Source organism: Ovis canadensis, chromosome X (assembly GCF_042477335.2).
Source record: "Ovis canadensis isolate MfBH-ARS-UI-01 breed Bighorn chromosome X, ARS-UI_OviCan_v2, whole genome shotgun sequence".
In the NCBI taxonomy this organism is placed as follows: domain Eukaryota; kingdom Metazoa; phylum Chordata; class Mammalia; order Artiodactyla; family Bovidae; genus Ovis; species Ovis canadensis.
In genome coordinates, this window is record NC_091727.1 from 120,720,480 (window position 1) to 120,744,757 (window position 24,278).

A 24,278-nucleotide genomic window follows, 5' to 3' on the forward strand; every position below is an offset into this window, starting at 1 on the left:
TGCCTCCATTATTCTACCATTGGTTCCATCCAGAGTGTTTTTGATCTCATTTATTGCATTATTCATTATATATTCACTCTTTATATAGAGGGAGGAAGGAGATAGAGGTGAACAGGAGGAGAAAAGAGGGAGTCAAAAGGATAGAGATAGATCTAGGCAGTACTCTGTTCCCTAAGTGTTCTCCACAGCCTGGAACACACACAGAGATTCAGAGTTGGGTAGAGAAGATAAGGGGGAGTGAGGAGATAGAGTTGACCTGGGAGAAAAAAAGGAGAATCAAAAGGGGGAGAGAATAATCAAGCCAGTAATCACACTTGTACGTAAAAATGGGTATGGAATATTGGATTCTTAAATGTACAGATTGGAGAAGGACATGGCAACCCACTCCAGTGTTCTTGCCTGGAGAATCCCAGGGATGGAGGAGCCTGATGGGCTGCTGTCTATGGGGTCGCGCAGAGTCGGACATGACTGAAGCGACTTAGCAGCAGCAGCAGCAGCAGCAGCAAATGTACAAAATTGATAACAAATACCAAAAAGCAAAGATTAAAAATCTAGAGTAGAGGTTAGACTTTCAAAAATACAACATTAAAAAAACAAACACACAAACAAAATCACAAAAAGTATAAGAAACATATATGAAATTTTCTTTAAAAATAGGGTCTTTTTTTGCAAGGTAATAGTAGGTTATAAAAATGAAAATTAAAGGAGTAATAGAGGACTTAAAGAAAAAAGAAAAAAATTTAAAAAATAATAATGGTAAAAATATATCTAGGAATTTCTCTGGAGCTGTTGTGGGCAGTTTGGGGTCGGTTCAGTTTCAGATAGTTCCTTGTTCCAGCTTATACTTCTCAGGATCTATAGGCCCCTTCCAATGTAGTCGATGTCAACTACAGGGATTTTAATCTGTTTCACCTGTCACTTCCAAAGAAGTTCCCTCTGTTTATTTGGCTTCTTGTTTGTAGGTCTCTTCAGTGTCTAATTTCCGCCCTGACACAAGGGGGCGAAGGTGGTCTCTTGTTTAGGCTCATTTGCTCAGTCATGCTGTGAGGAGGGAGGAACACTGCAAACAAATATCACTGGTGTGTGTGGGGAGTGCTCGCAGTGTCTTGGCCACACTGGGTTTGCCCCTGCTCACAGCGTGTGTGCTTTCCCAGTCTACACTGCTCAGGTTCCAGGTTGCTCTGCAAGGAACGGGCCCTGTGTTGCGTGCACTTCCCAGGTCTAAGCCACTCAGGTTCAGGTTCTCCACAAAGGCACAGACTCGGTTGGGCCTGCGTTTTGTGCCCTTCCCAGGTCCAAGCAGCTCAGGCAACCAGGTGCTTGGCGAGCTCACTCTCCCCAGGCGGTGAGTGCATCTTATCACCTCCCCGGTCCCAGCCGCTCAGTTTCCTGGGTGGCAGCAGGTGTGCCCATCTCCAGTGTGCCATGTGTCTCTTCTGGGAAGCTGATCTCTGACTGTGACCCTCCCGGCTGATATCAACCTTCCAGAATCCCAGGAAGTCTTGGTTAGAAACTGGAAGCCTGTTCACAGTTTGGTAGGGAATGCCATCTCTGGGGCCGAGTTTGCCCCTTTCCGGCTCTGGCTGGCACACGCCTGCCCCCTGCCTCTGGCGGGGGATGGGCCGGTCCACAGCCTGCTAGCTCTCCTGTGGTATTTGCTCAGTCCTTTGTTCTGTAAGCGGGCCGGCAGTGCCTTAGGTTAGGGCTTTTCACGGGAAAGTTTTGGTTCTCTCTTTTTTTTTCCCTCTCTCTCTGAGAGAAAAAACTCTCTCTGAGAGTTTGGGTTGCTATCTCACGTTAGCTCCCTTAGATTGTCTTTTGTGCATTCAGGCCTGGTCCTTACCCTAAGCAATGCAGCCCGTGCCTCCCTGTTGAGCCCCTGCTTGCTGGTGCCGGACATGAGCGTCTGGGCTACTTCTCCGCCGGGAGTTACTGTTAGGAACATATTCTGTGGGTTTTATTTAGTTAGTTTTATTTAGTTAGTTAGTTAGTTTTCCTCCCAGTTATGTTGCCCTCTGAGATTCCAAAACTCCCCACAGACCCAATAGTGAGAGGGTTTCCTGGTGTTCGGAAACTTCTCTTTTACGACTCCCTCCCAGGATGGGTGTCCATCCCTAACTCTTTTGTCTCTCTTTTTATCTTTTATATTTTGTCCTACCTCCTTTCAAAGACAATGGATGCCTTTCTGGGTGCCTGGTGTCCTCTACCAGAGTTCAAAGTTGTTTTGTGGAATTTGCTCAGCGTTCAAATGTTCTTTCAATGAATTTGTTGGGGAGAAAGTGGTCTCCCTGTCCTATTCCTCCACCATCTTAGGACCATCCTCTAGTGCCAGGAGCCACCACAGGAGATCCCACCCATGACAAGGTCATGGGGAAGAGAACTGTTAAGCAAGGCTTCAGGACTCAACGGGCTCCCTAGGCTTTCTCAAGCATCTACACCAAAACCAGAATCTGTCTGTTTTACTATTTCATGACTTTCACCAACTCCTCTGACATTAACAGGAGGCTGTTCCTGACCACCTTTCTCTGGAAAAAATTAACTTAAGGCTATAGCTAATAAGTCTCCTGGACATGAGAAAAATATTTCCAATCAAAATCCCTCTGTTAGCATTTTAGTTTGCTTGGCAGGTATATCCAGACTCTTGCAGCTATGCATATGATTATTTACATCCTCCCAACTGTGAGAGGCATGGAAAGCCTAAAACATAGAGCCTTTTAAAGAGTTAAAAGTTATTAGAGTAGTGCTAGGCATAGGATTTCATTATTGGGCCAATGCTTGTTGCTAAGTTCCCATATCTCTTATCCACTGTGCACCTGAGAGTGCATTAGTTAACATAGTTGAAAAGTAAGAAAAACAAGTGTAGCCTTAAAATTAACCACGTCAGACTTTTGAGCTAATTGGTTCTTTCTTGTAACTCACTGCACCTTTGCTTCGTGAAAATGTAAATCTGTTTGATACTTTCTGAGGCTGACATAGATTAAAAATATAAGGAAACACATTTCAAGGGAAAATAAGTTTTCTGGTTGAACAGCGTTTATCAAAAGAGGGTCATAAAATGTTCACAGGCCTCCAAGGCCAGAAGATAATGTACGCAATATTGTTTTTGGGAAAGGTTTGCAGAAATAATCCTGGTTTCAATAAAGACAAAACAGATGTAATGTTTGGGCTGACTCTGTATGACTTTGCATCTTTCATTTCCCTCTATGTATAAGACAAGGTATAAAAGTACCTTTTAAAAATAAAGCTATTGGGCCTCGCTTGAAAAAGCTTGGTCACCCCGTGTTTTTCTTTTTTCTCTTTTTTTCTGTCTTATTTTCTTTTTCAGGCTGATCCCTTGGAGCATAGAAGCTTTCTGCGTTCACTTATCTGCCCGGGTTTCTAAGACCTGAACGGGAGGACGTTCTGCGTCTTCACTCCCTCGGGAGACCAGGAAGGCACCTGTGGCCTCCGTGAACAGGGCAAACTTCTTGTCTCAAAGTTTTATTGGCTTTCTATGTAAACCAAGGAATATCAGCCTCTTTCTCTCCTCTATTTTCTTATCTACAATATTATTTCCTTATCTCTCTCTAAATCATCCGCTGATGCTGTTTTTCCTTCAGGTTCCCCTGGATCCTGTGGGGACTGGACCCCGGCACTCTAGCTTTATTAACAGCAGTGCTTCCTAAGGCCCTCTTGACCTCGCACTCCAGAATGTCTGTCTCTGGGTGACTGAACACACCATCAAAAAATCCGGTTCATTAGGATCTTTTTCGTACAGTTCTTCCATGTATTCTTTCCATCTCTTCTTGATCTCTTCAGCGTTTACTAGGTCTCTGCCATTACTGTCCATTACTGTGCCCATCTTTTCCTGAAATGTTTCCTTGACATTTTTGATTTTCATGAAAAGATCTCTATTCTTTATTTTCATGAAGAGATCTCTAGTCTTTCTCTCTCTGTTATTTTCTTCTTGTTTTATACACTGTTCATCAAGAAAGGCTGTCTTGTGTCTCTTTGATCTTTGGAACTCTGCGTTTAGTTGGATGTACCCTTCCCTTTCTCCCTTGGCTTTTGCTTCTCTTTTATCTTCAGATCTTTCAAAGCCTCCTGAGATAACCCCTTTGCCTTCTTGCTTTTCTTTTTCTTTGGGACAGCTGTTTTTTTGCTGCTGTCCATACAGTGTTATGGAACTCCATCCATAGTTCTTCAGGCACACTGTTAACTAGATCTAATCCCTTGAAACTATTTGTTACCTCCACTGCATATTCATAGGGGATTGGATTTCACAGCTACCTGGCAGTCCTAGTGGTTTTCCCAGCTTTTGTTAGTTTAAGCCTAAATTTTGCTATGAGAAGCTGATGACCAGATCCACAGTCAGTTCCAGGTCTTGTTTTTCCTGACTGCATACAACTTCTCCATCTTTGGCTACAATTTGGATACCAATTTGACTTTGGTGTTGACCAGCTGGTGATGTCCATGTGTAAAGTCGTCTCTTGTGCTGTTCAGAAGGGGTATGTGCTATGACAAGTGCATTGTCTTGGCAGAATTTAGTTAGCGTTTGCCCTGATTCATTTTCTTCTCCAATGCCAAACTTGCCTGTTACTCCAGGTTATCTTTTGACTTCCTACTTTGGCATACCAATCCCCACTGATGAATAGAACATCTATTTTTGATTTTAATTCTAGGAGGTTTTCTATGTCTTCATAGGATTGATCAGCTTTGGGTTCTTCAGCATCTGTGGTAGGGGCAGTTCAGTTCAGTAGCTCAGTCGTGTCTGACTCTTTGCGACCCCATGAATCGCACACCAGGCCTCCCTGTCCATCACCAACTCCCGTAGGGGCATGGACTTGAATTACTGTGTTGTTGAATAGCTTGCCTTGGAAACGGCCTAAGATCTCTCCGTCATTTTGGAGGCTTCACCCAAGTAGTTCTTATTGGGAATCTTTTGTTGATTAAGAGGGCTATTTCATTTCTTCTATGGGATTCTTGCCACCATAGTCAATATAATGGTCATCTGAATTAAATTCACCCATTCCTGTCCAGTTTAGTTCACTGTTACCCAGGATGTTGATGATTATTCTCACTGCCATTAGAGTGAGTATAAAGATGAAGAAAGCTAATAAGTTAATATAGATATGGAAAGTCCTATTCTAGTTACTAAGAAAATAAAATTTAAAATATAGCATTAGAGCAAACCAAATACTACACTGAGAACATTCATTTATAAATGAAGAACAGTAAAGATAAAAAGGACAAAAATTTGAAGTTTTGAAAAAGCAAAAATACAATGCCAGTCATAAATTTGATCATCTAAATAATGATGCAATAGATGAATTGAACAATCTAATCAAAAAGCAAACATTTTTAGACTCAATAAAAATCAAAGATCCAACTATAGGCTATCTATGGGAGAGATAATTTAGAGTCAAAGATATAGATTTTAAGTGAAATGACTGAAAACTATATATCAGGCCAACATTAACCAAACAGATAATTGGCTGTACTGTACTAATGTCAACCAAAACTGATTTTTATTAAAAACTGTTACTAGGGATAAAGGACATTTACAATGATAAACAGGGGAGTCTATTAGAAAGACACTTAACAAGACAACTGAAAAATGCCTGGAGGAAAAAAAAAACCTGATAGAAATGAAGAGAGAAATAGACAATTCAAAAATAATTGCTAGACTTTACTGATCCACTTTCAATAAGGGATAGAAAGTCTAGGCAGAAGATTAACTATGAAGTAGTTACAGTGTGTTAATGCTGGGCTTCCCTGGTGGCTCAGAGATTAAAGCGTCTGCCTGCAATGCGGGAGACCCGGGTTCGATCCCTGGGTTAGGAAGATCCCCTGGAGAAGGAAATGGCAACCCACTCGAGTATTCTTGCCTCGGAAATCCCATGGACACAGGAGCCTGGTGGCCTACAGTCCACGGGGTGGACGTGACTGAGCGACTTCACTTTCACTTTCAGAGAACTTGAATGATAATATAAACCAACTGAACCTAACAGATATGTATAGAGCAATTTATCCAATACAGTATATGCATTCTTCTTAAGAGTGCAAGGAACATTCTCCAGGATCCCCTATATGCTAGGACATAAGACAAATCTAAATAAATTTTGAAGGGCTCAAACCACATCAAGTACATCCTCTGAATATAATGAAATTAGAAAACAAAGCATTTTGAGAGACAGACTGATATGTGGATGTTAAGCAGCATACTCCTAAATAGTCAATGGGTCAAAGAAAGAATCACAAGTAGAAAATGTACTTGATCCTAGAACAATGTGGGATTTAGGGGACCAACCTTTTCTGCAGTCGAAAATTCGTGTATAACTTATAGTCGGCCCTCCATCTATGTGGTTCTTCCACACCCGCAATTTCACCTCTGCAGATTCAACCAGCTGCAGATGGTGTAGTGCTGTAGTATTTACCATTGAAAAATAATATTTGTATAAATGGACCTACACAGTTAATAGTCCTGTTGTTCAAGGATCAACTTTACTTTGAGAAGAATGAAAGCAAAAACAAACCACACCTAAGGTAGGGGATGTAGCGAGCCAAACTCAAATAGGCAGCCATAGTAAACAATAAATATTAGAGCAAAATAAATGAAAGAGAGAATAGAAAAACCACAGAGGTACTCAACAAATGAAAATTTTGTTATTTAAAAAGGTAAAAAAATTGACACAACTTTAACAATATTGTTCAAGGGAGGAAGAAAAATCAAATTACTAAAATTAGAAATAAAAAAGGAAAAATTACTACCAACTTTAGAGAAATAAATATAGTTGTAAAGGAATACCATGGCACTAAATAGAAAACTTAGATGAAATGAACAGTTTTCTAGAAATACACAAATGACTGAAAATGACTCAAGAAGAAAATGAAAATCTGAAGAGCAAAGGGACAGAATTAATCATTTTTAAACTTCTTGCCCAACCTACCTCACAAAACTCCCTCCCTCACTCCCTGCACCCTATCTAGACCTAGATAGCCTCTCTGGTGAATTCTACTGAATATTTAAACCAAAAGTCATGCCAATTCACCACACATGGATTATAAATGTATTTATAGAATTGGAAAGGAACATTTCACAGCTCATTCTATGAGGCAGTATTACTCAGATGCAAAAACTAGAGGCCAATTATTTTGTAGAGTGCTCCTGAATTTTGGTTCATCCAGTACTTGCTAATGATGAACTTCAGTTTTGCATCTTTGACAGGAAAATGACAGAAATGATGCTGTGTTCATATCATCTCATTTTATCAGGCGGTTCATGATTTTAATGTGTCCCAATATTGATAATATTGATTGGTATCACTTGATTAAAGTGGTTGCTGTCAAGCTTCTCCACTGTCAAGTTACTCTCCCCTATTCTGTAATTAAAACCTTTTTTTGTGTATTGTAAATTACAGAAATATTTTATTTTTCAATAGATGGGGAAACAGTGGAAACAGCGGCTAACTTTATTTTTCTGGGCTCCAAAATCACTGCAGATGGTGATTGCAGCCATGAAATTAAAAGACGCTTACTCCTTGGAAGGAAAGTTATGACCAACCTAGACAGCATATTAAAAAGCAGAGACATTACTTTGCCAACAAAGGTCCGTCTAGTCAAAGCTATGGTTTTTCCAGTAGTCATGTATGGATGTGAGAGTTGGACTATAGAGAAAGCTCAGCGCTGAAGAATTGATGCTTTTGAACTGTGGTGTTGGAGTAGACTCTTGAGAGTCCCTTGGACTACAAGGAGGTCTAGCCAGTCCATCCTAAAGGAGATCAGTCCTGGGTGTTCATTGGAAGGACTGATGCTGAAGCTGAAACTCCAGTACTTTGGCCACCTGATGCGCAGAGCTGACTCATTTGAAAAGACCCTGATGCTGGGAGGGATTGGGGGCAGGAGGAGAAGGGGGCGACAGAGGATGAGATGATTGGATGGCATCACCTACTCAATGACCATGGGTTTGGGTAGACTCCGGGAGTTGGTGATGGACAGGGAGGCCTGGCGTGCTGTGGTTCATGGGGGTCACAAAGAGTCAGACATGACTGAGCATCTGAACTGAACTGAAACTTTAGATTTATTAATTTATTTATATCTATTTAATTAATAGTCTATTATTTTACTAAATGAATCATAATCTGTCTCTATCATTATTTATTTTGAAGTTCATATTGTTCCAACCTTGGCCAGTGGGAACCTCCTTAAGCTGGTCTCTGTCCTTTTGACATCTCCCCATCATTCTTTGAACAATTTGATGTTTTAGTATGAGGTTCATGGGGTTCTCAAAGCAAGAATATTGAAGTTGTTTGCCATTCCCTTCTCCAGTGGACCACGTTTGGTCAGAACTCTCCACCATGACCAGTCCATCTTGGGTGGCCCTACAAGGCACGGCTCATTGTTTCACTGAGTTAGACAAGGCTGTGGTCCATGTCCTGCAATGCGGGAGACCTGGGTTCAATCCCTGGGTCAGGAAGATCCCCTGGAAAAGGAAATAGCAACTCACTCCAGTATTTTTGCCTGGAGAATCCCATGAACAGAGAAGCCTGGTGGGCCACAGTCCACGGGGTCACAAAGAATGATCAGATTGGTGAGTTTTCTGTGATTGTCGTTTTCAGTCTGTCTGCCCTCTGATGGAGAAGGGTAAGAGGCTTATGGAAACTTCCTGATGGGAGAGACTGACTGAGGGGGAAACTGGGTCTTGTTCTGATAGGCAGGGCCATGCTCAGTAAATCTATAATCCAATTTTCTGTTGATGGTTGGGGCTGTGTTCTCTCCCTGTTATTACCTGGGGCCAAACTATGATGGAGGTAATAAAGATAATGGTGACCTCCTTCAAAGGGTCCCATCCACACACTGCTACACTCAGTGCCCCCAACCCTGAAGCAGGGCACCGCCAACCCACGCCTCCACCAGAGACTCCTGGACACTCAAGGACAAGTCTGGGCCAGTCTCTTGTGGGGTCACTGCTCCTTTCTGTTGGGTCCTGGCATGCACAAAGTTCTGTTTGTGCCCTCCAAGAGTCTATTTCCCCAGTCCTGTGTAAGTTCTGGCAGCTTTATGTTGGGGCTATAGGTGACCTCCTCCAAGAGAGTTTATGCCATACCCAAGTCTGCCAAACTCAGCCATACCCAAGTCTGTTGCACCCAGAGCCCCTGCCCTTGTGGCAGTCCACTGCTGACCTGTATCTCCACAAGAGACTCTTAAACACAGCTCTGTCCCAGTCTCCATCGGAACTCTGGCTGCTTGTGCACACAAGGTTTGTTTGAGCCCTCTGAGCCTCTCTGACAGGTATATTGCAAAGGAACCTGGAATGTTAGGTCTATGAAGCAAGGCACATTGAAAGTGATCAAACAGGAGAAGATGGCAAGAGTGAACATCAATATTTTAGGAATCAACAAACCAAAATGGACTGCAATGGGTGAATTAAACTCAGATGATCATTGTATCTACTACTGTGGACAAGAATCCGTTAGGAGAATCAGAGTAGTCAACAAAAGAGTCCACAATGCAGTATTTGGATGCAGTCTCAACAATGACAGAATGATCTCTGTTCGTTTCCAGTGCAAACCATTCAATATCAAAGTAATTCAAGTCTATGGCCCAACCAGTAATGCTGAAGAAGCTGAAGTTGAATGGTTTTATGAAGACCTACAAGACCTTCTAGAATCAGCACCCAAAAAAGATGTGTTTTTCATTATGGGGACTGGAATGCAAAAGTGGCAAGTCAAGAAATACCTGGAGTAACAGGAAAATTTGGCCTTGAAGTACAGAATGAAGCAGGGCAAAGGCTAACAGTTTTTCCAGGAGAATGCACTGGTTATAGCAAACACCCTCTTCCAACAACACAAGAGAAGACACTACACATGGACATCACCAGATGGTCAACACCGAAATCAGATTGATTATATTCTTTGCAGCCAAAGATGGAGAAGCTCTATACAGTCAGCAAAAACAAGACTGGGAGCTGACTGTGGTTCAGATCATGAACTCCTTATTGCCAAATTCAGACTGAAATTGAACAAAGTAGGGAAAACCACTAGACCATTCAGGTATGACCTTAATTGAATACATTGTGATTATACAGTGGAAGTGAGAAATGGATTCAAGGGATTAGAATGATAAAGTGCCTGAATAACTATGGATGGAAGTTTGTGACATTGTACAGGAGGCAAGGATCAAGACCATCCCCAAGAAAAAGAAATGCAAAAATGCAAAATGGTTGTCTGAGGAGGGCTTACAAATAGCTGTGAAAAGAATAGAAGTGAAAGGCAAAGGAGAAAAGGAAAGATATACTCATTTATTCCTCAGTGATCAATGCAAAGAAATAGAGGAAAATAATAGAATGGGAAAGACTAGAGATATCTTCAAGAAAATCTGAGATACCAACAGAACATTTCATGCAAAGATGGGCCCAATAAAGGACAGAAATGGCATGGACCTAACAGACGCAGAAGATATGAAGAAGAGATGGCAAGAATACACAGAAGAACTATACAAAAAACATCTTCATGAACCAGATAATCACGATGGTATGATCACTCACCTAGAGTCAGACATCCTGGAATTCGAAGTCAAGTGGGCCTTAGAAAGCATCATGATGAACAAAGCTAGTGGGGGTGATATAATCCAGTTGAGCTATTTCAAATCTTAAAAGATGATGCTGTGAAAGTGCTTCACTCAATATATTTTCTTCAATTATATAAATGGATTCATTTGAATCTCAGTGGAGAAGAGGCCACTCTTGAATAATGAGCCTATAGTTTTTCAAAACTACATGAAGAAGACACATAATAAAATCAAGATTCTGATAAAATACATATACGGTTGTAGAAAAACTTGTAAATGTACAGTTGCAATGGCAACTGGTACTAATACAGATTTGGTTAATATCTAGTAACTATATAAGAGAATCAAAACAAAAAAAAGGCGGAGGGGGGAGAAATTCGTGCTGAACTTAAACTTTTGTGTGGAGGCACTAAACATTAGTGGACAAAGCAATACTCAGGGAAAGAAAGTGTTGTCAGTGTTCAATTAAAAATAAATATTTTCCAATATCCATGATTTCAACTTATCAGTCCTTCAGGAAAAAATAATTAGAAGACTAAGCAAAATAATCAGTGATGGTATAAACAGCAGCAGAATTCTGGTGAGCAGAAGATCTATTTAAACCTCAGATTAAAGATAAAACACCTGAAGAATTTATGGTAATGAAACACAATAGACATGCTGCAATGGAAATATGGAAATAAGATAACTTTTTAGAGTAGACTGGTGAAATTAAATAGTGAGATACCACTACATGCTTACTAAAATGGTCAAATAGAAAAATCTGACAAAATCAACTACTGGCAAAGATGAGGAACAACAGGAACTCTCATTCGTTGTTAGTGGGATTGCAAAATGGTAGAGTCACTTTGGAAGCAATTTCTTACAGAGCTAAACATTGTCATACCACATGATCTAACAGTTATGCTCCTAGAGAGTTCAACAATTGATTTGATAGCTAATGCCCACATAAAAACATGCACATGAATTTTATAACAGCTTAGTTTATATCTCTCTCTCACACACACACACACAAATTGGAAGCAACCAAAGTGTCCTTTGGCCTTCCCTAGTGGCTCAGATGGTAAAGTGTCTGCCTACAATGTGGGAGTCCTGGGTTTGATCCCTGGGTCTGGAAGATCCTCTGGAGAAGGAAATGGCAACCCACTCCAGTACTCTTGCCTGGAGAATCCCATAGATGGAGGAGTGGGGTAGGCTATAGTCCATGGGGTTGCAAAGAGTCAGACACGACTGAGTGACTTCACTTACTTGGAGTGCCCTTTAATATACGACTGGATAAACAAACTATGGTACATCAACATAACAGAATATTACTCAAGAATGAAAAGAAATGAGCTATCAAATCACAAACAGAGATGGATGAAACCAAAATGAATGTTATTAAGTAAAATAAGCTCATCTGTAAAAGGTTATACACTGCATGCTGCCGATTATATGACATTCTGGAAAAGGTAAAACTGTAGAGCGAATAAAAAATATCAGAGGCTTTTTTTCTCTTGCTTCAGAATAGTTTTATTATTTTGTATAAGGTATGTCAATGCTCTACAATTCACCTACTTTGATGCACAAATCCACTCAATTGGATTCTTCGTTGCCCCAGAGCTCATATACTGTAATGTTCTTGTGTGCATCTACAGAAACGTCGACATTGGAAGGACTGAGGTAACTCCCATTTGCCGTGGTGAGTTTCAGATTCTGCATACTGGACACAAATTTTACAAGGTCCATCATGAGCAGGATTAAGGTTTGGAACATGTAGTCTTTGTTGGGAGATGCCTTTTCCTTTTTCCTTCTGGGAGAGCAAAATGAAGTGCCCTGATGGGCAGGAGAATTCTGCACATTACTGTAGCCACTTTCTCCTGCCAACTTCACTGTCAGGTACATCAGCACAGTGAGAAAAATCCAGAACAACGTGATCTCAAGCCAGTTTTGGGCATGCTCTGGTAGATTCTGCCAAATTAAAAAGCGCCCTCTGCACAGAGCCTTCCCCTGGAGTTCTTCGGCTTTCTCTCTTAGAGAAGTAAAAATTAAGGCAGAAACATAGGTAACACCCGTGGATAAGCACAGGAACCATTTGAGGGACCACATGGTGAGCTGAGAGGAAAAGGCCCTTGGTGCTGTGGTCTGCCCAGGCACCTGGAGACTGAGGACCAGCCAGGGCTGAGCCCTTGCTGATGTCACAGAGGGCCCCGCCCCAGCCAGAACCCATGTGGCCATTGTGACGACTTCAGGACACAGGATAAGGAGGCTTGCAGAGGTCAACTGGGAGTAGGGCTTAAAGAGAAATGGCAACATTTCCAGCTGCCAATTGAAAAAGAGGTGGGGAATGACAGGATGCTATCTCCTTGCCTGTGTATTATTTCTGAACCTGGTGCTCTACTGGGAAGGTGAGTTCATCTTCTATTTTTATTTTTCCATTTGTTAAATCCAGACACTGGGTGAGCAGAGCAGACTCGTGGGCATGTGCCCCTGTGGAGCAGAGCGCCAAGTGGGAAAGAAAGATAGTAAATGAGAGGCCACCAACTAGGAGCCACTGATGTGTTTTCTGTGGCCTACAGTGTTCCTAAAAATGACTGTGCTAAATTGCTAAGTTGTGTCTGGCTTTATGAGACCCCATGGACTATGCCCACGAGGCTCCTCTGTCCCTGGGATTCCCCAGGCAAGAATACTGGAGTGGGTTGCCATTTCTTTCTCTCCAGGCATAGAGGATGTTTTAGAGCAGTGGAACTTTTCTGTATGATGTTATGGTAAATACATGACACTGCATATTTGTCAAAACCTGTAGAATCGTACAGCACCAAAAGTGAATCAATGTATGTATATATATATAAAAAAAAAACATTTTGACATAAAGAATGGAATACAGAATTTGACTAAACAATCTGATTATATTGAAAATGTATACAACCACCTCACTAAGATCTCCTGACTTAAGTAACTGGAAATGAACTGGAGTTTGCAAGACTGAAAGCCAAGATAAAAGCACTTGATCTAGTTGTTAGTGTTCTCTCTCGTAGGATTACAAGTTAACAATCTTGATACTGTTACACATGCATACTTGAATTAATAGTTAAGTAGATGGCACATGAGCATACATACATATGTTTCTTCGTTCTGTTAGCTGAAAGGGTCAAAGAGAAATGATACTCCCAAAATATGAAAGAAACAATGATGTAGAAATAAGCACAGATCTTGGTGCCTAATACTATTTTCCAAGAAAAGAAACCAGGCTTCTTGGAGAAATTACTGGTTGTAGGGCTCAGAGAAGAAATATAGAAGAGGAGTGCAGGGGTTCTTATTGTATCAAAAAGGAAGTGCTAAAAAAAATGCCCTGGAATAATGGGGTTATGTCAAAGAAGACAGGAATGAGCTTCCAATGGCCAAAACTAGAACAGGATGAACAACATAATTAATTAAGTCATCCTTTAGGATTATACCCCACAGTATAAAGCAACTATTCATAAAGCAATTCAGTGAGATCTATCAAGACAGGCATCCATGACAGGGGAGCATGGTGCTGTAGTGGGCCAGATGAGAGGGTAGGGGTGAAGAGGATATCCATACAGACAGGGTATCCCAGTACAGGGAGTCAGAACTCAAATAAGGTGAAACGATAAGATCCACAAGAACAGGGAAGGGAGGTGTGTAGTATGAGATGTGAGAACTTGAGCAGGGAAAAAAGGATATCCGTGCTAGGACGTTTCATGGGTATTCAGTGCCAAAGTGGGATTAAGAGGCCTTCACAGAACAGAGAAGCCTGCCACAAGAGTCAGTTTAGTCCAGAGGATATTAAATAGGAGGCTGGCCAGGCATGCAGAGTAAAATTCTAAGTCCAGAGAAGAGAAAATCCATATGGAGGAGGCAGATTTGTGTGTGTAGGAAGTCAGAGCCCAAGCAAAAGGAGAAGCGCATGGAAGTGGGGCAGCCCTGTGTAGGCAGTTAGATGCTGAGTGGAACAAGGGGTACGTGGAGGTGACCCAGTGCAGAGTATCAAAGCCCAAGCAGGGTAAGGGGGGTATATCTATAAAAGAGTTGCCTGGAGTGGGTGCCAGAGTCTGAACATGTTGAGAAAGCCATTCACATGGGTTGGAGACAATCCAGCATTTTGCGATATCTGAGTCAGAGCTATCTAGGGAGGATACACACACACAGACATGCACACACATGTGTACATTTTCCAGACTCTATCAAATGAAAGGAACTGGGAAATAATGAGTATATACAAGTCTCATATATTGGATTCCAAACTCCATTTTCCACTAAAAAATATTGGTACTTCGTGCAGAAACTGTTCATTCCATGAATCGGTCAGGGAAAGTACAAGGCATGTATAGAATATCTTGTACCAAAAGGATCAATTATTCAAAGAATGATGGGGAGATGTCTGTCAAAAGGACAGAGAGCCCAGTTTAAGGAGGTTCCCACTATCTGAGGCTGGAACAATATGAATATCAAAATAAATAATGATAGAGACAAGTCATGATACCTTTAGTAAAATGAGACTATTAATCAAATAGATTTAATTAATAAATCTAAAGTTTGGTGAGGAATAAAATATTTATATACTCTAAGATAGAAAAGAATGTTTTAATTACAACATAGGGGAGAGTAACTTGACAGTGGAGAAGCTTGACAGCAACCACTTTAATCAAGTGATCCAAGGGAAAATCATCAATATTGGGATACATTGAAATCATGAACCACCTGGTAGAATGAGATGATATGAACACAGTATCATTCCCACCATTTTCCTGTCAAAAATGAAAAACATGATATTCATCACGAGCAAATACTGGATGGAGCAAAGTTAAAGAGAATTCTTCAAAATAACTGGTCTCTAATTTTAGCATTCAAGTTATACTGCCTCATAGAATGAGCTGTGAAAAGTCCCTTTCCACTTCTATGGATACATTTTGAATGCATGTGTGGCCAATTGGCATGACTTTTGGTCTAAATATAAGGTAGAATTCAGCAATGAGGCTATCTGTGTCTAGTTATGGTAGGGGGACTTTTGTGAGGTGGTGGGACAAGATGTTTAAAAATACTAATTCTATCACTTTGCTATTCAAATTTTCATTTTCTTCTTGAGTCAATTTCCGTCATTTGTGTATTTCTAGAAATTTATCCATTTCAACTAAAATTTATAATTAGTGCCATGGTATTCCTTTACAATGATATTTATTTCTCTAAAGTTGGTAATATGTTTTCCTTTTTTACTCCTCATTTTAGTAATTTGAGTCTTCTTCCTCCCTTGATCAATATAGCTAAAGTTGTGCCAATATTTTGACCTTTCTAAATAACAAAATTTTCCTTTGTTGAGTACATCTGTCATTTTTCTATTCTCTATTTCCTTTATTTTGCTCTAATGTTTATTGTTTCCCATGGCTGCCTATTTGTATTTAGTTTGCTACATCCCCTAACTTAGGTGTGATGTATTTTTCTTTCATTCTCCTCAAAGTAATTCAAGTTGATGCCCCTACCATAGATGCCGAAGAAGCTGAAGCTGATCAGTCATATGAAGACCTAGAAGACCTCCTAGAACTAACACCAAAAACAGATGTATTCATCAGTGGGGATGGGTATTCCAAAGTAGGAAGTCAAGAGATACCTGGAATTACAGGCAAGTTTGCCCTGGAGAACAAAATGAAGCAGGGCAAAGGCTAACTGAATTCTGCCAAGAGAATGCACTCATCACAGCAAATACCCTTTCTGAATAACACAAAGGACGAGTTAACACACGGACATCACCAAATGGTCAATACCGAAATCAAACTGATTACATTCTTGGTAGCCAAAGATGGAGAAGCTGTATGCAGTCAGAAAAAATAAGACCTGGAGATGACTGTCTCTGCACATTAGCTTTTCATAGCAAAATTCAGGCTTAAACTAAAGAAAGCTGGGAAAACCATTAGCAGAGCCAGGTGCAACTGAAATCCAATCCCCTATGAATATGTTAGTGGAGGTGACAAATAGATTCAAGGGATTAGATCTAGTTAACAGTGTGCCTGAAGAACTATGGATGGAGGACTGTAATACTGTAGAGGAGGCAGTGAACAAAGCCATTCTAAAGAAAATGAAAAGCAAGAAGGCAAAGTGATTATCTCAGGAGGCTTTAAAATAGCAGAAGAAAGAAGAGAAGCAAAAACCAAGGGAGAAAGGGAAAGGTGCATCCAACTATAGGCAGTATTCCAATAAGAGCACCTTAGAGACATGAAGGGAGAAGGCAATGGCACCCCACTCCAGTACTCTTGCCTGGAAAATCCCATGGACCGAGGAGCCTGGTAGGCTGCAGTCCATGGGGTCGCGAAGAGTCAGGCATGACTGAATGACTTCACTTTCACTTTTCACTTTCATGCATTGGAGAAGGAAATGGCAACCCACTCCAGCGTTCTTGCCTGGAGAATCCCAGAGACGGGGGAGCCTGGTGGGCTGCCGTCTATGGGGTCGCACAGAGTCGGACACGACTGACGTGACTTAGCATCAGCAGCAGCAGAGACATGAAGACCGTCATCAATGAACAGTGCATAAAACTAGAAGAAAACAACAGAAGGAGAAAAAATAGAGATCTTTTCATAAAGAACTGGAAATATCAAATGAGCATTTTGGCCATCAGTTCAGTTCAGTTGCTCAGTTGTGTCGGACTCTTTGCGACCCCACGAATCACAGCACACCAGGCCTCCCTGTCCATCACCAACTCCCAGAGCTCACTCAAACTCACGTCCATCGAGTCAGTGATGCCATCCAGCCATCTCATCCTCTGTCCTGTAGACTGACTCATGCAGAAGCCACAACCGTTTGGTCATGGAGGTGGGGATGGGAGAGCTTGGCTATTGCTCTGAACCTGGGGCCAGGCCAGTGAGTGGCTCTAGCAAACAGCTCTGGGCCATTGCAAGACACTGCCTTTAGCCTGTCCCCAGGTGCCCTAGCTTGCTCCCTAACCCAAGGCCAGAGGATCTGGAGGGCCCTGAGCAAAGCCTGCAGTATATCTTTAACTAAACTCTTCTGAGAGGCTGACTCTGGTGGAGCTGGATTTCGAACTTCACTAATGGACCTGAGCTCAGTGTGCAGCTCCATATTTCTCTACCCTCTTACAGTATCTTCTTTGGTGAGATTATTCAACGTATGACTAAAGTTGGTACCTTGGACCATCATGGTCCATTTCCACTAGCCCTCGATAACCACATTCAACTCTCTGTTTCTATAACTCAGGTATTTTAGCTAACAATATCATGTGATGAGAAAGTTTTTGTCTTCCTCTAACTGAAATATTTTACTTAGCGTAATGTCCCTATATATATGTCCCCATATATAAATGGGGAAACCATTTATTTATTCACTGCTGGAAGTATAGTTGCATTGTAATATTTTTAAATCAATTTTTACTTGAGTATAGTTCCTTTACACTGTTGTATTAGTTTCTGCTGTACATCAGTGTGAATCAATTATATGCTTACATAGATCCCTTCATGTTGGATTGTCTTCCCATTTGTGTCACCACAGAGCACTGAGAAGAGTTCCTTGTGCTTTCCTTTCTTATTTTGTCAGTAATTTAAATTGATTTCTTTAACTGGAGGATGATTACTATACAACATTGTGATGGTTTTTGCCATACATCAAGCTTAGTGAGCCATAGGTACACATGTGTCCAACACATCCTTAAGCCCACCCCACATCCCTCCCCACCCTATTCCTCTGGGTTCTTCCAGATCACTGGCTTTGGATGCCCTGCTTCATGCATATGTACACCTGAAGGATGATTTTCCTGCATGAAGGAACTTTTGTACTTTTCTATGTTTCACATGTGAAAATATGGGTGCAGAGTTTTCTATGTGAAATATGAAATCTGCATTTCACTTTTGAAAATCTAGTTGTATATTTCTGGATGTAGTACATGGCTTGTGGGATGTTACACATCTGGATGTCTGTGCACACTTTTTCTTACATGAATACAGAATTGTGTATATCTCACATAGGACAATTTGATCATACATTTTCCTGCTTGAAGTATAGAATTTTATATATTTTCCATGTGAAAATCTCCATTAAGATCTTCTGACAGGAAGTATGTTCTCAATAGTTCAAATATGAAAGCATGATGCAAATTTTCACTCATGAAATAGAAACTTTGTAAATTTCAAAAATGAAAATCAAGGTACAGATTATCTTACCTGAAATATGCTATATTTTATACTTCACATAAAGACATTTGGGCCCAGATTTCCTTGATTTACATAGGCAATACTGTTATTTCACATACAAATATATGAGTGCTGTCATTTCTGCACTAAATATATGTAATTCTCTATAGTTCACATTTGAAAATCTAGGCACACATTGTCCTGCATGATATATGGAATACACTCTATGAAAATCTGGATAAAGATTTTCTGATGGAAATATTGACTTGTTTATGTTACATTAATGAATATCTATGAGCACATTTTCCTACACAATATATGAAATTCTCCATATTAAACCTCTGAATATATGGACATTCTTTTTCCTACATTAAATTTTCTCTACAACACATATGAAAATATTACCATGGCTTTTGTGGGCATAGATTTTCAAATGTGGAATACAGAATTCTGTATGTTTCACATATGCCAATCAGTGTGCAGATTTTCTTAAATGAAATATGGAATCACATACATTTTACAGATGATAATCAGAACAAAGACTTTTCTGCTATATTGATGTGTGGGATTCTGTATATTTCATATACAAAAATCTTAATTAAGATTTCTGACATAAGTATGTAATTTTCTATATTTCACTTTATAGAAATCAAGGAACAGATTTTCCTACATGAATTAGGACATGTCTACATTTCACATATAGAAATCTGTGAACAGATTTTCATACATGTCATATGAGATTTTTCACATTTAATATAAGAAAATCTTGGCCCAGATATTTGTTCAAAAATAAATAAATCTTTATGCTTCATATATGAAAATATGAGTGCCAATATTCCTATATGAAATATGGAGTTCTCTACCTATCATATTTGAAATAGGGCCATCCATTTTCTACATAAATATGAAATATCTATGTATCACATATGAACATCTCTGCTCAAATTTTCCTAAAGGAAGTATTGAACATTATGTGTATCACAAAGGAAAACCTGGGTGCCAATTTCCCCACATGCCTTTTGGAATTCTGTATATTTCAGATATGAAAATCATTGTAACACTTTTACTCTATTAAAAATAGAATTCTCTGTATGTTACACATGATAATCTCAATGCTAATTTTACTACATGAAATATTGAATTTTTATTTCACTTTATTAAAATCTGTATGCAGAGTTTTTTACATGAAATATGGAATTCTCTGTGCCTCTTATATGAAAAACTAGGTGGTGATTTTCTTACATTAAATCTGGGATACTCTACGTTTCACACAAGAAAATCTAGGCATTGCTTTTCTTAAGATATGGAGATCCAGTATGGTATTGGTATTGCCCCTATTTCACAAGTGAAAATATTGGCACAGCTGTTTCTTCTTGAAATATGGAATTCTTTGTGTTTCTCATACATTATGAAGAAAACGATTTTCTGCCACGAAATATGGAATTCCCTATATTTCCTATATCAAAATCTAGGTGCTAATGCTCCTTCGTGGAAGTTGGACTTTGGTACAGTTCACATTTGAAGGTCAGAATGGAGATTTTCCCATAAGAAATATGGAAATCTCTATATTTTTTATGAACCAGTGGTTCTTCATGTACTGCCACGTGTTCCCTGTTTGGATTTGTGTCCCTATCCCTTATACATGTGTGCTTGTGTTGCATATGTGTGTGTGTGTGTGGGTGTGTGTGCAAGGTTCTTGCCCACTGCAGACGCAGAGAGGAAGGTTACAGAAAATGAGATGTGGAGCAACAAGAAGAGGAGGCATGAGGCGTTCACAGACTAGGGGAGACTGGTCCACGCATCTCTGTGATGCCCCTGTCCAGGACAGGAATGAGGAAAGGATGACAGGTGACAGCTCTGGACAGGGACTCTGCAAATCTGCAGTTACATCAAGAGGCATAACCAAGCTCACAATTTCTGCTGTGTTGTGTTTGTATCAGTAAGCAGTGGTGGGGAGTTTGAGGAGTCACTCAGAGAAAATAAATCAAGTGATGTGGGGATTTAGAATCACTGTCTGTGGACCCCTCAGTCTGTGGTGCATTGGCTATCGTGTGAAAATGCTGGACGAGGCTAGGGCAGGACCTCCGATTTTGAAGAGGCCAGGGTCCTTCAGAAAAAGGAAGAGGCTGGAAGGAGGAGGAATGGAATGAGAGCCGGCTTCACTGCAGATTGTTCCACACATGTGCGAAGGAGATCTGGGAAAGTCTTGTGCTAGTGCTGCCTAGGATCAGCCTGTCAGCCAGCACACTCCCTCTCCAAGTGTGTTACATATTGGCACCATGCGAGACAAATGACATGCTAAGCTAGGCTCGCAGAGTGAATCCCCAGGCATCCTGGCAGAGACAGGTGTGACTGTGGAATCTGACGAGCACCTCCAGCTACCTGGCAGTGCAGAAAGGTGAGCAGAGTGCAGGTGTGGGGTGTGTGCGAGTGCCCCACTGCCAGTGTCTGCTTGTGAGGGAGGGAACAGGGATGAAGCAAGGATGGCAGGGTGTTTGTATGCAGGGACCCTGGGACAGTGAGAGACAGGTTCTAGTTCAGAGCCTGCTGTATTTAGGCTCCAGGCATTAGTGAATAGCAGTCATGAGGAAGACACCACATTGCTCGTTAAAAGATGTCCTGTGAATTTCTTCCTTTTTCCGAGTGTGCTGCTGCACCCCGAATCCCTTGCCAAAAGGACAGGCAGGTAGAAAGCACCAGTGGGAAGTTAGTGACGATGGATAGGAGCCAAGAAACAGAATGGGGTGGATTCCCAGGCACAGAATAGCGGGCGGGGCTACAGCCCCTTGGATACCCAGCTACAAAGATCCTTCTGTCCTTAAGTGTAGCAGCATTCTTTCCCCAAAATGACCAGGGGCATGAGCACACCTTGCATTTTGTGTAAGCTTTGGTTGACTGATGCAACTTGCAGTATAAGCAGCTGCTACCTGCAGAGTTTGCCAGTTTAAAACATCACTCTTTATACTCTTTGCAGAACGCTTGGATATCAGGACTATACAAAGGATGGCTTCAGTTGATCCTTTGGTGCTCCCGACCTCACAGGCCTGGGGAGACAGAGTAGGCTGCAGTGTGTTCTCAACCTGGAGGCTGGACGAGAACAGCACCACTTTGAAAGGGCCTGTATAGGCTAAATTGGCAGATTTTGATGCCTCTGGCACCGGTGAGTCCTGGCCCTTAATGGAGAGCTGTCCTTAGCGTCTCACTGACTGGCATTCAAGCATGTTTCAGTTAGTCCCCTCATGCCAGCTAGAGCATGCCCCATTTTCCCCCTGTCCAAAGTGTGGCCAAGCCACCGTTGTCCTTTGCAGTGTTCATGTCTACCATGTGAGGGAGGGAGGGAGGGATGCCTGTCTCCTTCTGTGGTTCAACGGAGATCGCCTGTGTTTGCCTCTCATTTGCATTCCCCAATATTTGCATTCCCCAGCTGTGTGAACTGCCAAAGTCAGATCTCCCGTGGGTGCAACTCACACACGAGGAGAGCTTTGGCTTCATGCCTAGGTTAAGCATCTTTTATGAGTGCTGGTGTCCAGAGAGTGGCAGAGTGAAACAGCACCAGTCAGAGAGACAGAGACACACAGACACAATCCCCTACTACACACAAAGAAAGATGGACAGAGAAACAGTGCGTGCCAGAAGCAGAGACAGAGACACAGAGAGAGCTCTGTACCCTGTGGCTCTGGTGCCCCTGAGCAAAGGAGATCAACTGTATCAAACTGGGTTTGTACCCACTCTCCTATCATCCAGACCGCACTGGACACTCTGCTCAATGGATGAAACTATCCAGCCACATTGCCCCCTGCCTTTCATTGGTCACTTTGGGAGAGCACCCAGAGGTTAAAGGTCCTGTGGGACACAGGAGTGTCTTTTTTGGATATGGAAGTGGGAATTCACGGTTTGAATTTCTGGAGGCCAAGGAAATGGCAGCTTCCATCTGAATTTTGCCAGATGGAAGACAGGCAATGTGCCTGGAGGCGGGCACTCCGGGAAGCAGAGGTATCACGTTGCTCCCTGGAGCCCCCGGAAGCCAGGGGAAGGGGGTGGGGGTGGGACCGAGGTGATTCCCTTGGTGCTAGGGGCCTGTCCGTGGAGCATGACGCCCACTACCCTCTCTGCCAATGGCTGAGATTGGGCCAGCAGCCTGGGAGTGGTTCACAGCTCCAGCAGCCTAGGGACCCGATAGCCTGAGCAATCAGGCTGGCCTGTGCACCTTGCGCCAGGTGGTCCCCCACCGCATTCTTCAGTCTCAGGGCACCCCAGAAGGAGGAGCTATGGCCACTGGGTGAGGGCAGCATTTGCATCGGCTGTGCAGGCCACCTGCTGTGCTGTCATGCACAACCCCTTCACAGCTGCTCCAGCTCGAGCCACAGCCAGGGCCACGTCCAGAGTGACGCTGCCAGAGGATGGCGGGAGCACCCCAGGACTCTGGATCTTCCTAGCTGTGAGGCCAAGTCTTCAGGGGACTGAGGCCCTGGGGCCTGCCCTCACGGTGGGGGCATTGGGGATGTTGCAGGGACCAAGTGGTGCACAAGGCTAGGAGGCAGCTCTCTTCAGTGTGGAGGTGAAGAAAGGAAGGTGAGGCCCTGGAAGAGGGAGAGGTGGCGGGGATTGGGCAAGAGGTCAGGCTGCTGGTGGAAAAAAACAGCGTGGAGGGGATGGATGACCCCTCCGTGGAGCAGGAGCAGTTGTCCTCGCAGGAGCCAGAAGAGAAGCCGGAGAAGAGGCAAGGAATGTGGAAGGCCAGGAGCCCCCAGTGATCTATCGGCCCATGCTGGACGGGCTGCTAGTCACCGGTGGCCCTTCAGGCAGTGAGTTTAGCTCTGGGAATGTGAAAGACCACAGGGCCTACATTAGTATCAGGTGGAACAACCATCAGAGGAGGAAGGGTCACCTTGCTCAGAGACACGTCATCCACCAAGGCATCACAGGCTTCTGGGCCCAAGCCCTATCCTGACTGCTGTTCCTTGGAGTCAGCTGCTCAGGAGGAGAAGGACCAGGAGCAGGAATAGAGGTGGGGACAAGGGCACAGGCAAGGTGAGGGGTGGCCAAGGGAACTGGGTGCTGGGGGTGTGGAGGTCCAAAGATACAGCAGGAGAATAATTCGGGCATGGCCAAAACACCTGTAGGTGTCTGAGCTGTGACGCTGGGTGACACCTTTTGGCCTGCATCTGAAGAGGAGCAGTACCCGGGGGTGGGTATTCTATATCAGAAGTGCCCAGAAACATTAGGCCAGAGTGGCATTCCCAGAGAGTTATTACTGTATTTGTGGATAATCCCAGGAAGTAACAGAGACAGTGCAAGTCCCACAACCCCTCCCGGTCAGTCAGAGCCCCTTAGTTGTTCCCACTAGTGCAGTGCAGAAGCAGGAGGTTTTCCACACCCAAGGTGGAGATGGAAGGGGCTGCTGGCTGGTACGCTGTGAGTGGCAAATGACTCCAGACACACCCTTGTGAAGACAGGGAGCAGGTCAGAGACCCAGGGCTTTCTTGATACACACACACACACACACACACACATACTCCCACACAACAGACACACTTGTCGGCAGACAAGGTGTGTCAAAGGGACTGCAGTTCCTGACATTCTAAGCAGTGA

At 42.4% G+C, this 24,278-nt stretch overlaps 1 protein-coding gene across 1 annotated transcript; it reads right to left on the reverse strand.

The window, feature by feature from the left end:
- Positions 1-12,123: 12,123 nt before the first annotated feature.
- On the reverse strand, positions 12,124-12,765 carry LOC138930848 (protein FAM209-like). Its single transcript, XM_070291239.1, has one exon. It carries the CDS (start codon positions 12,763-12,765, stop codon positions 12,124-12,126), a length of 642 nt encoding a protein of 213 aa, XP_070147340.1.
- Between the last annotated feature and the right edge of the window lie 11,513 nt (positions 12,766-24,278).

Coding starts and splice junctions, on each gene's coding strand:
- LOC138930848 (XM_070291239.1), bottom strand. CDS start 12,765: ATGGCCACATGGGTTCTGGCTGGGGCGGGGCCCTCTGTGACATCAGCA.